Source organism: Vicugna pacos, chromosome 20 (genome assembly GCF_048564905.1).
Source record: "Vicugna pacos chromosome 20, VicPac4, whole genome shotgun sequence".
NCBI classification, from domain to species: Eukaryota; Metazoa; Chordata; class Mammalia; order Artiodactyla; family Camelidae; genus Vicugna; species Vicugna pacos.
In genome coordinates, this window is record NC_133006.1 from 26,615,512 (window position 1) to 26,627,379 (window position 11,868).

At 42.3% G+C, this 11,868-nt stretch overlaps 2 protein-coding genes across 3 annotated transcripts; one reads left to right on the forward strand and one right to left on the reverse strand.

Moving 5' to 3' along the window:
• Nucleotides 1-2,024: 2,024 nt before the first annotated feature.
• LOC102534827 (histone H2A type 1-C) lies at nucleotides 2,025-10,676 on the reverse strand. Of its 2 annotated transcripts, XM_072945562.1 has the most exons (3): nucleotides 10,106-10,676; nucleotides 3,816-9,327; nucleotides 2,025-2,903 (listed from the first exon to the last, which is right to left on the reverse strand). In XM_072945562.1, the coding sequence occupies exon 1, from the start codon at nucleotides 10,621-10,623 to the stop codon at nucleotides 10,231-10,233; it is 393 nt and encodes a 130-aa protein (XP_072801663.1). In that variant the 5' UTR covers nucleotides 10,624-10,676; the 3' UTR covers nucleotides 2,025-2,903; nucleotides 3,816-9,327; nucleotides 10,106-10,230. The 2 variants fall into 2 exon arrangements, with proteins under 2 accessions (XP_072801663.1, XP_006218990.1); XM_006218928.4 differs by lacking the exon at nucleotides 3,816-9,327.
• Nucleotides 10,677-10,950: 274 nt separating this feature from the next.
• On the forward strand, nucleotides 10,951-11,652 carry LOC102540062 (histone H2B type 1-C/E/F/G/I). Its single transcript, XM_031688268.2, has one exon. It carries the CDS (start codon nucleotides 10,959-10,961, stop codon nucleotides 11,337-11,339), a length of 381 nt encoding a protein of 126 aa, XP_031544128.1. The 5' UTR covers nucleotides 10,951-10,958; the 3' UTR covers nucleotides 11,340-11,652.
• Nucleotides 11,653-11,868: the final 216 nt, after the last annotated feature.

Below are 11,868 nucleotides of genomic sequence, written 5' to 3' on the forward strand. Positions count from 1 at the left end.
CTGGTTAAACAGCCACTTGTGTCCCAGCAGTGCCTTTGCTCATGGCATTGCTCACCATGCTGTAATAACAGACCACCCTCTCGGCATCACCATCTGCCAGACCATGTTCGCCCTCCCAGAAGGCATCTCTGGCTCTGGGAGTGGAAGAAAGGTCAGGGAGGGTCTCACTGAGAAGGTGACATTCGAGCCAAAGCCTGGAGTAAGTGAGGGGTGAGGCAGGTGAGAATCGGTGAGATGTGTGTTCCAGACTTCCTCATAAAATTTGGGAAGTTGATACGGGAATGCAGCAGATGGGAATGGATCACAGTGGGTGCGGATCATCGGAGTGTGGGAATTAAATCAGACCAGATATAGAGAAACAGAGACAGATATGAGAGGTCAGAGAGAACATTCTTTGTTCCTTACCTGGCAGGAACAAAGAATGTTTAAGGCAGTGGTGTGTTGGTAAATAAGTTTAATAACTGGTTCTCCAGGAAACACCCCCAAATCCCAATCTGCAGTGTTTGCTAATTCTTGTGGTGCAAATACTCCCACCATGGCCAGCTCCAGGCTACCCATGTTACACTGAGCCCAGAGTAGGAACAAAGGCAACAGGGATTCAAAGTGACATGGAGATTTTTCACTGAATGCCTGAGAGGATGAAGGTGGCAAGGGCAGAAATATAGCCCAGTGTGTGGACATGTACAAAGCACCCATCTGTTTCGTGCCTTTGCAAAGACCAGTGATTCAGGGCTCCAGTCTCTTCATCCACAGCCTGGAGGGACTGAGCTAAAGGAAATAGAAGTTTCCTTCTGTGCTCTCCCCTTCATTTATTCTTTCCCACCACAGGGCCAGTGTATCTAGGGCCCTTTTCTTTAATGACCTTCCACATTTTTCTTTTCTTCACTGTCATTACTCAGATACCCGTTAGGGGTGATTCTCCATATCTAGGGAGTCATATTGAACCCAACCGGAGTAGACATAGTTTGGAGCATCCCTGTCTTAGGAGTTTCTGCTTTTGGAGAGGTGGCTCAGTTGTGTTTGAAACACCCACCCAGCCCACTGGGGCTGCTGCTTCTGTACCTGGAGGAGACCTGGTGGCAGGTGAGTGGGTGCATCCACTGCTATTTGAATATCACACGTCTGCCAGCTTCACTTCTCTAGAAGCTTCCTCCTACCCTGGGGGAGTTGCTGCCAGAAGCAGGTAGCACTCTGGTTTAGCATAGTCAAAATCACTTCAGTGTCTCCAGGTAGAAGCCGGCAAATCCCAAGGTAGAAATCCCAACATCCTCTCCTATTTTCCACATGTGTAGATAGATCAGTAAAGGATAGATATTTCCTCTATCTTTATATAATCTTGCACATGTTTATATTAGGTTTGACAAGTAATAAAGTGCTTTTTCATGCACTATCTCCGATGGTTAGTTTTCAAAACTCTGGGAGGTATGATTATCCCATTTGACAGATGAAAAGCCTGATTTGCAGGGATGGCAGGTGATTCACCCCGAGTCAGTTTGCAAACGGCAAAGCTGGAACACAAACCCAGATTCCCATCTTTCCAGGACATCTCACTGCATGTCTGTGCTATGTGTATATGTATATGTGTGTGCGCATACACACAAGCCACTATGAGTTGACTTATTTATATAGGCACTTTTAAGACTAAGTTGGATGTGTCCTTCTGACAACCCAGCCTTATGAATTCATCAGATATTTTTAGAATGACTAGTACATGCCAGGCAATGTCAGACACCAGCTGAGAGCAGGCAACACAGCAGTGGACCACCCAGGCCTCCAGACCCCAATACACAGGTTTAAGAGTAGCAGAGACATCTTCAGACCCTGACCTTGACTGCAGAGGGGAAAAGACGCAGGCAGATTGAGAGGTGGTGGCTTCTTACTATGAGAAGAAATTGCCATTTCACCAGGTAATTAATGAAAACCACCTTCCTCTTTCTACCATCTTTCATTTCATCTTGCCAGGCTGGAATCTGGGGAGCCTGCTCCTATTATAATATGCTATATACAACACAAAAGAAACGGTGTTGAAAATTAAATAATTTTATTTGTGTTAGTCTTCAAGCTCCAGTTTTTTCATTCTCATAATTACTTAAGGTACCATATTACCTCCATCTTACAGATGAAGAACCTGAGGTTCAAAATGACCATAGTTTTTAAGGGAAGGAACCTTGAGTCCAATCCACGAGTGACCTGCATTTCTGTTCACTTTCCACTATCCCAGCAGAAAATTAGAACAATTTCCATTTTGGTGTACATCGGGGTTTGTTATTCCAGAATTGTTTTATGTGCCTACCAAGAGGGGACACGTTACATAAACTGTGATGCATCCACACAGCACAATACCATAAGACAGTGTACAGGAAGGCCCCTGTGTTCACAGTTGGAAAGTTCTCCAAGATGTATCATTATAGAAAAGAGCACGTTTATACCGTCTGCTATCTTAAGAATGAAAGCTAAGGGTGGGGGAGAGAAAACACATTCATTCTTGACTCACATCAGCATGGATTAACAATGGGCAGATACACAAGGAAAATAATGTTACCTAGGGAACAGCAGAGTAATCCAGTCAAAGAGTGGATTCTAAATATATACCTTGTTATTTTTATTTGTTTGAATCTTCTAAACGTATTACTCATTCAAGAAATTAGACACATTTTGTACTAAAAACTTTCTCTGCAGAAATACTTCCCACTCCCTCCTCCTTTACTCTCCTTATCTTCAAGGCACACAGTACACAAAGAAAGAAATCCAGGTTAAGTTTTAAATAGGACAAAAATTTGCAGGCGCAGAATCAATCAGTGACGTCAGAACATTGATGTCATCTATCCATTTATTTCTGAGAATTGATGAGTATGACAGGCTCCGGATCCAGGCAACTCTTTGTAGTGAGAAGCTTTTGAAACCTAAGAGGAGAGAAGAAACGAAAGTAAATGTATTTGGGAACTTCTTTCTCAGTCTTCAACACCTGCAGAAAAACTCACAAACCTGTTTCCTTCAATGACTTTGCTCCTTTTGGGGTATCAGCGCTTCTCAATTCCTCACATAAAAACTCCCCGTGGTAAGAGGACCCAGCCTCTTGGGGAAGATGCTCTAATTTTGCTCTTCAGATAGGGTTGCCAGATTTGGCAAACAAAAATACAAGGTGCCTAGTTAAATGTGAATTTCAGATAAAAACATTTTTGTTTCAGTATACTATGTCTTGTATAATATTTGGAGGCATACTTATACTAAAACAATTATTTGTTGCTTATCTGAAATTCAAATTTAATTGAACATCCCGTATCGTGTCTGGCAAGTATATCTTCAGATGCCACCTGGAGGAGCCTGGGTAAGTGCATTTGAATGTTTGCCCAGAGGGGCAAGTACCACCTAGCCCGGTGCTACCAACACAAACTTCTGCATTGACAAGGATGTTCTCTTTGCTGCCCAGTACAGAAGCCATCAGCAACTTGACATGTGGTTAGTGCACCTGAAGATCTGAATTTTTCATGTTATTTCATTTAAATTTAAAGTAATATACAGCTGGTGGCTACTATATTGGACAGCAGCTCAAGAACCAGTTATGTATCTCCCTCCAAATTTAGCAACTGGAATTTGAAACCAAGTGGTGGCTAAAATGGTCTGTAACTCAGTAATAAACTCCCAAGTCCCTGCAGCTTAGTGATTATTCCATTTCTGTGCAGATACAACTTTTGTTGTCAACAAATTAATTCTGTGTATTCATTCCAAATACTTACTGAAGATCTATTATATGGAAAGTATGTGACGTGCCAGGGTATGGAGGTGCATGATCAAATTTTTTTTGACATACTCACCCTGTAGATGGTCTTGTTTACTGGATAACCCCAACATTAGAACGTAAAAAGCCATCAAGGTGCCCTTATGTGCAGAACAGACATTGTAAGTGGATGCAACAGCATTGATTTGGTCACACACACCAGTCGTGTGACCCTTCTCTTTCCTTGATTCTAAGCAAACATTTAATAACCACAAACTCAGAGGGTATTAAAGAGGATTCTTTTGTGCATGATATCAGCCAGCAGAGAACAGGCCCTTAAAGGAACTAGGTCTTCCTGGGCCACTGAGGGTTATCATGAAACATTTAGGTCTGGAGGGGTCAGTTCAAAAATCTGGCAAAAGGTAGAGTGTGAAAAAAAATGGAGTACACAGTACTTCAAATTTCACTGCCATTTGGGGAGCTATGTAGGGCAGTAGTCAATGTACTAACAATGGTTAGTGAGCAAACATTTTTATACAGAAATTCAGATAACCATGTGCTTCCTGGGCTCTGAGAGGGCTTTCTGGGCTACAAGATACAGTCCCTGGTTCAGTCCCCAGAAAGTTGAGTGCCAGGCCCTCTCATAGATGCTGAGATGTCACATGGAGTAGACAGAGCAGATCCCACACTTCATGGAGCAGAGTACAATGGGGACAGGCAAACAAGGGATCTGATAAAAATCTTAGGCTGTATTTTCAAGAATCCTGGCAGGATGATTGATAGAAAGTTACTTGGAGTGAGAAGTGTACAGAGGGAGGGTACTTTTTATACTTTAAGTTACAAACTTAATACACACTGATTTTAACACTTTACACACAACTGCTTATACAGGTTAACAATCTCTCCTCATATAACCTCACATAGTGGGGTTTTTATTTCTAGACAGTCGATACCCTCTCTTCTCTAGTTTCTATGTTTTTCTTCTTGATTTACTTAATTAATCTAATACTATTTTGTTTTGCAAAAGGTCAAGTGTCTATGGATCAATTTTAATATATGTTGCCAGGAAATTTTCTCAAAAGATTATATAGCTGTGGCAATCCTTCCTCATCCTTAGCATCCTAAGTAATACGGTTTAGTGGTTATCTATCCATAGTGAGAAGTCCTATTCCACTGTTGCTGTAATATGCATAATCTAACTTGTAGGAAGGTGAATAGTTGTATATTTTTTGCTTTGTTTTTTCTTATATGTATTGTCTATTGGAATTTAATGAAACATAGAAAATATTCTGATAAGTATTTTTTCTAATTTTTTTTCCTAGCAGTTTGCAGGTCTTCCTTGTAAATTAAGACCATTAACCTTAGATGTATGTTTAACAAATCCTATATCCCAGTTTCCCGCTTATTTTCTACTCTCTGTGCTGTATTTCATCTTAAATTTACTTTTGGCCTTTGTGGTCTGTGTCCCTTCCTATATGGCACTTGTGTTTCCTGTCTTGCTTAATGACAACTCTCCCTCAAAACGCACACATACAAAATTGAGGTTATACAAACTGTTCCCTAAAATTTCATTGAGTATTTGTATTTTGTATTTACATCTTTAATCCATCTGGGTAGGTCTATTTCAGACAGGCCTGAAGAAGAGCTGAGAGGCAGCTCGTCGGAAGAGAAGTCAGAGGACAGGCCCAGCAGAGAAAGAGACCAACAGTGCAAATGTATTGAAGCAGCAAAGTGCTTGGCAGTGGGAAGAGCGTCCAGGGTAGCTGGACAGAGAGATGATGGAGATGGGGAGGTGGGCAGAGGTCAAAGACGGCCATAGACCGCCCCTCTGGTCTTGGTAAGGAGCACAGTGAATAAATTATGTGGTAAAGGTGTAGGTGACATGATTTACAGATATTTTTGGATTTGTGAAGATGAAGGAAAGGCAGCAAGGCTCACTCTAGAATCTTGACTTGAGTAAATGGATTTATGGTAATGTCATTTACTGAATTGCAGAAGATTGGAGGGATAACAGGCTTAGGGAGCATAATGTTAAATCTTGTGTCTTTAATGTATTTAGGTTTTGAGGTCTGTTAGGGTTCCAAGTGAAGGTGTCAGGTAGAAATTTGTATGCACACGTGCATTTCAGGGAAGACATCAGGGCTGGTGATATAAAATTAGTTTACTGCATACTGATAGCCTTTGAAACTATCGTACTGGTAAAATCTTCAAGGAGACAGAGTAAATAGGGGCTAGTACCAAGCTCCAAGGTCCTAAGATTTAAAGCAAATGATAGCCTGACCATTTTAAGATAGCTTTTTAATGCAAGGATAATTTGTCATGGCAGAAAGTCAAGCCCTGTACTTTCGGCTCTGGATGTAACCGAATACAGGAAAGGATGGACATTCTTACCTGCTGCTGCCTGGTTCTCTGAGAGTGAGGAATATGGTTAAGGTTTAAGCTCCAACTGGCAGACAAGCAACATGCAACAAAGACCCTGAGGCTTGGCACAATTGCTTCTTTCAGAAGGAACCTCAACTATAAGTAATGAGCATAAGTCCTAAGTCTTAAGAGGTGTTGGTTCTATCACCCCGCCCGAAATACAACTTAAACAACTGTAATGTAATTAAGTCCAATGAAGTTCTGATATTTTTTCAATGACTACATTAATTCCATGTCTGAGAATTCACTTTATTTTAAAGTATACATGTCATGTTCCAAATTCTTTTGGTGTTATAACACTTAAACTTAGTTTTTCCCATAGGTTTGTTATTTACTAATGATACCTTTTTCTGGGTGTAAATATAGACTATGGCTGCCTTTTGGTAGATCTCCTGATGATGCTAAACTCAGTTTGGCACATTATCAAGGTATTTTAAGTAAAACAGAGAAGGAAGAATTCTGGGGTACATATGAATACTTATTCTCAATTTTAGTATGTATGGAGAATCCTTCATTAAATTCCTAACATCTTCTAATAATCCACATGCATTATGCTTAACAGGGTATTTATATTTATAAATATAAATTAGAAATTATAATTTAGGATCAAGAAATGACAAACCCTTAGAATGTAACCTACTTCTAACCTTAAAATAGGTATATATTTTTACAACTGATTATAAAATATCATATTTGTGAAAAAAAGATACATTTAAAAAATAGGAAGATAATGGATGATGGATGGATTAAAGGATATTGCTGCATAGATTTGGAAATTTTAAAGAAATTTTATAGTCATTGTAGCAAATTGATCTGCATTGTTGGAATATCCTATATAATTAAATGATTATTCTGTCTCAGCCTCACATCTCAGTGAATAAGATGAACTTTTGTCCCTGGTGCCTTCAGTTAATTGGAAGGCCTGGGTTTACCATTCTCATCAACTTGTCCCAATTTAAATGGTTCTCTCCAGGACCCTTGAGGCATGGTAAATGGAGACCTACTCAAGGGCTGGAAACCAACTAAAGCTACTGAGCGTTTATTGCCCACTAGAGAATTTTCCCAAAAGGTAACTAGGGCTTTTGGATATAAACAGTGACATTTCAAAGTAGGAGGCAAGGAAGTATGTTATGTTGGAGAGAGGAAGGTAGGCCAGAGCTCTGGACATTAGCACAGGAATGTCCTTTGCTTGGGGAACAGCAGTATCTCTTGGTCAATTGGCACCTTACGTGTTTCTTTGAAGTTCCCAAACTAAGTTGCTGAAGCATATTAGGTTTTCAGAAGGGACTTTTTTTTTTTTTTACCGGTAAGAGATGTTATTAGCAGTCTGTTAGTCTGGTGAATAATTAATAGCTCCTGGTAATAAACTGACCCTCTAGAACAAAGTGCTTCCTGATGGCCCAGTAACCGACTCAGCTCAACATTTACTCAATGTCCAATTATCAAATGTTTATTGTAGGCCAGAATCTATGCTAACTATCAACAATTTAACAAGATGGTGCCCTTGACCTTAAGGAGGTCTTGCTGAAGATGAAACAAACACAATTAGCACAACATATCTTTCACTCGTAAATAATCAAAGTTTTGTTATTGGAGACCAGAGAGGAAAATTCAAATTCAAGTCTTCTCTTACTCCTTTCTTCACTCACCACAATAAATTTCCTTACCAAGTCCCATAGCTCTTTACCAAACCACCTCCCCACGTCTCCCCTGTTTCACTTATCACACACTAAATCTAAAGTGTATTGGCTTACCAGGAGGGAAAGGGGATGGGAAGGGACAAATTAGAAGTTCAAGATTTGCAGATACTAACTACTATACATAAAATAAACAAATTTATACTGGTTAGAGCACAGGGAACTACAGTCACTATCTTGTAGTAACCTACAATGAAAAAGAATATGAAGATGAATATATGTATGTATATGTAGGAACTATTATGCTGTACACCAGAAATTGACACACTGTAAACTGACTATACTTCAATAATTTTAAAAAGTGTATTGGTTAACACAAAAATGTGTAGCTAACTCACTGACAAGATTTACCTCCCTCCCTCTTTGTAGATTCCAGGGAGATCATCTCTCCTCCTTCCCTTAAAATTTTCAAAGTTTAGGATGCAAACAGAGACATTCTGGTATGTGAGCAGTTAAACTCATTGAGTTTTTTTCTCGTTTCATTTTTCTGACAGTGATCTCTTAGGGAGCAGTTGGTTATAGAATAGCCAGTGGCTTCCTGACCTTGGAACTTAGACAAATTGTTTATGCTCTCTTCCTGTTTCCTCATCTTTAAAATTGGGGTAGGGATAGTACGCTTCTCTAAGACTGCTGGGTTAAATTAATATGCTGGAAGCATGGAGAAATGTACCTAACACACAGTAAGTGCTTAGTAAGTGCCAAGTAAGGGTACTCTTGAGCACCCTTTGTTCTAATTTCAGAAACTACACTGCTGAGCCCACTCTTTTCATCACAAGACAAGCAAAGGTATGTAAGAAAAAATCGACACAGGGAGAAGTTGATCACCTAGCCCAAGGTCACACACCTAGGAAGTGTTAGAGCTGGGTTCAAAGGCAATTTGGAAAGTCAATAAATAAAGTGTCCCAGGGTCCACATAAAACAATTGCAATCTAAGGAAACAAGTTCTCCAACAAGTTCCAAGAAAGAAATGCTGCGCAGAAAGAACCCGGTCCTCTCGGTGGACCCCTGCCTGAAATGCTGTTAGGCCAAACCGTGATTTTTCAGGCTGACTACTGTTAAAAACTCAGGAGATTCTAACGTGTGGCCATTAAGGTGCTCACTTCTTTTTCTACCACTTTGCCTTCAAACACCCAGACACTAGCCTGCTCTTTGGATGGTAGTTTCAAGGCCCGAGTGAGGGTGGGGGTGGGGGGTGGAGAGGTAGCGTGGGAGGGAGCCGAGAGCGGGGAGACTGCCTCAAGACTATGGGATATGTGTGCCAGCGTTGGGAGGAGGAAGGCGCGTCCGCGGGAACCAGCTTCTATTTAGATTCTCCCCGTACACTCGGATTTGAATGCTTCAAAAGAAGGATTCTGCTCAAAAGGCTTCAGCGAAGCTCCAGGAGTCTTTGAATGAGGTTGCGTCTCCCTAGGCCGCCAAGGTCCCGAGCTTTGGCCCACTCAGCCGCATTACAAACCGAGTCATCCAGAAGAAAATCTTGATGAGACAACCCTGGAAAACAGGATCTAGGGATTTTTGACAGTCCCAGATCGACACTTTTGGGTTGGAGCAGCAAATATACCCGATCCCTAGTAAACTGTCTTGGGGAGGCCTGCTGCCCTACTCTACCCCTTTTGGGTCTGCATTCGGAACCTAGGTATTCGCACCTCTTAATAGAAATTACACGTAGTTCGTTGAAGGTCAGGCGCTGATCTAGACTAGGGATCTTAAGGGGTTTAATTATCAAAAAAAAATCTAAAAATATAATCACCCTACTCAGTTTACATGTGACAAAACTACCAAGTTATAAATTAGCCCCAAATCTGTAAACGAGGGAGACGCCACAACTCGAGTCTAGGTTCAGTCTGTAATGAGCTACACCATGTTAACTCCGGCAATCAACTTTTCAGAAGCCCCTTTCAATCCCCTTAAAAGTCTCAAAAGGTACTTCTAAAGTTAGGAGCAGAGGACCCAACTCCCATACAGGATTAGGGAAAGCGAGAGGCTTGCAGCCTAAAACTAGGCGTCTACGTGTCTAGCTATTACACGCGAGACATTTAGTCTCAACATCCAAGTAGTGTGCCAGAGTTCATAAATCACGTTAAAACTATACGTAGATGTTACTAACTTAATTTGACTGTCACAGAATACTTAGCTACTTCGTGAGTATATTCAAACTTCCACCAATTTATCACTTTCTTCAAAAGCAGACTAATTTCTAGAAACACATTAGGGCTTCTTTCAAGCCCTAAATGCTTACTCGTTTAGGAAAGTTAATTTACTAACTTACCTTTCATCTACTTTTCTGTTTAGCTTTATATAGCGACATAGAGCTCTCCTTTTGAAGCAGTGGGGGGGCTCTGAAAAGAGCCTTTGGGTTTTAAAGCACTTCGGGAGATTCAGGTCCCTGTCAAATCACTTGCCCTTGGCCTTGTGGTGGCTTTCTGTCTTCTTGGGCAGCAGCACGGCCTGGATGTTGGGCAGGACGCCGCCCTGAGCGATGGTCACGCGGCCCAGTAGCTTGTTGAGCTCCTCGTCGTTGCGGATGGCCAACTGCAGGTGGCGCGGGATGATACGCGTCTTCTTGTTGTCGCGGGCCGCGTTACCCGCCAGCTCCAGGATCTCGGCCGTCAGGTACTCCAGCACCGCCGCCAGGTACACCGGCGCGCCAGCCCCAACCCGCTCGGCGTAGTTGCCCTTGCGGAGCAGGCGGTGCACTCGGCCCACAGGAAACTGAAGACCCGCACGCGAGGAGCGAGACTTTGCCTTAGCCCGAGCTTTCCCTCCTTGTTTACCACGTCCAGACATTGCAAATCTGGAAAAACGAAACAAAACGAAACGAGACTTCTTGTCAAAACAGACCCACTGTAGAAATAGGTAAAGCATGGCCGCTTTTATAGGCAGTTCCTGGGGAGTAAACCTGGTTGTCTGATTGGTTAGTACCAAAACTCAGCCAAGTAGCCAATAAAAAAGCTTTATTTCCATACCTTATTTGCATAGTCCTGCCCATAGATGACGGCCTTGCTATTTATCTTCCAATTAACTAAGACGCGCTCTGGACGCCTCATTAGCATAAAGGCCCTATAAGTAGGAGAAATCTGCTTCGTATTTTCATTTTATCTTTGCTGTTTCAAGGTTTTAAAATGCCTGAGCCAGCCAAGTCCGCTCCTGCCCCGAAAAAGGGCTCCAAGAAGGCGGTGACCAAGGCGCAGAAGAAGGATGGCAAGAAGCGCAAACGGAGCCGCAAGGAGAGCTACTCGGTGTACGTGTATAAGGTGCTGAAGCAGGTCCACCCGGACACCGGCATCTCGTCCAAGGCCATGGGCATCATGAACTCGTTTGTCAACGACATCTTCGAGCGCATCGCGGGCGAGGCATCGCGCCTGGCGCATTACAACAAGCGCTCAACCATCACGTCCCGGGAGATCCAGACGGCCGTGCGCCTGCTGCTGCCCGGGGAGCTGGCCAAGCACGCCGTGTCCGAGGGCACCAAGGCCGTCACCAAGTACACCAGCTCCAAGTAAACTTGTCAAGTAAGCGTCTACACCTAACCCCAAAGGCTCTTTTAAGAGCCACCCACGTATACACAAAAAGAGCTGCAATCTGCCACCTAATTTCGTACAGTGGAGTTGGGGCAAAAACTGCTTTTCCATAATTAAATAAAAGCACTGCCCGTTTGTCGCTCCTGACATTATTACCCCACGTTATCCATTTGCCGTTGCAATTAGTGGCTCACCCCAATTACATAAAAACTGTTAAGACTCTCAGTGATCAGTGTGGTGTAATTGATACGGAGTGATCCTAACATGAAAATTTTAAAACGGTTAGGTGGCTGGGGACTTGTAATAGGCAGTTGGGGTTGACGAACTACTTTAGGAAACGCAATTTGTTAAAGTCTCCATGGGAGGCTAAACTGAAGGCTGGGAAACAGCGGGAAAAGGAAGGGACGCCATTGAACTTGGCATACTCAGTCTCCACTAGAGAACCTTCCTTTTACTTGGCACCCGCGGGGAGGGTGTGGGCGGGTAAATTCCACCTTCCCTGAAGCAGTTT

Bases quoted from the DNA above. Each gene is read 5' to 3' on its own strand.
- LOC102534827 (XM_006218928.4), bottom strand. From the start codon at position 10,623: ATGTCTGGACGTGGTAAACAAGGAGGGAAAGCTCGGGCTAAGGCAAAG.
- LOC102540062 (XM_031688268.2), top strand. From the start codon at position 10,959: ATGCCTGAGCCAGCCAAGTCCGCTCCTGCCCCGAAAAAGGGCTCCAAG.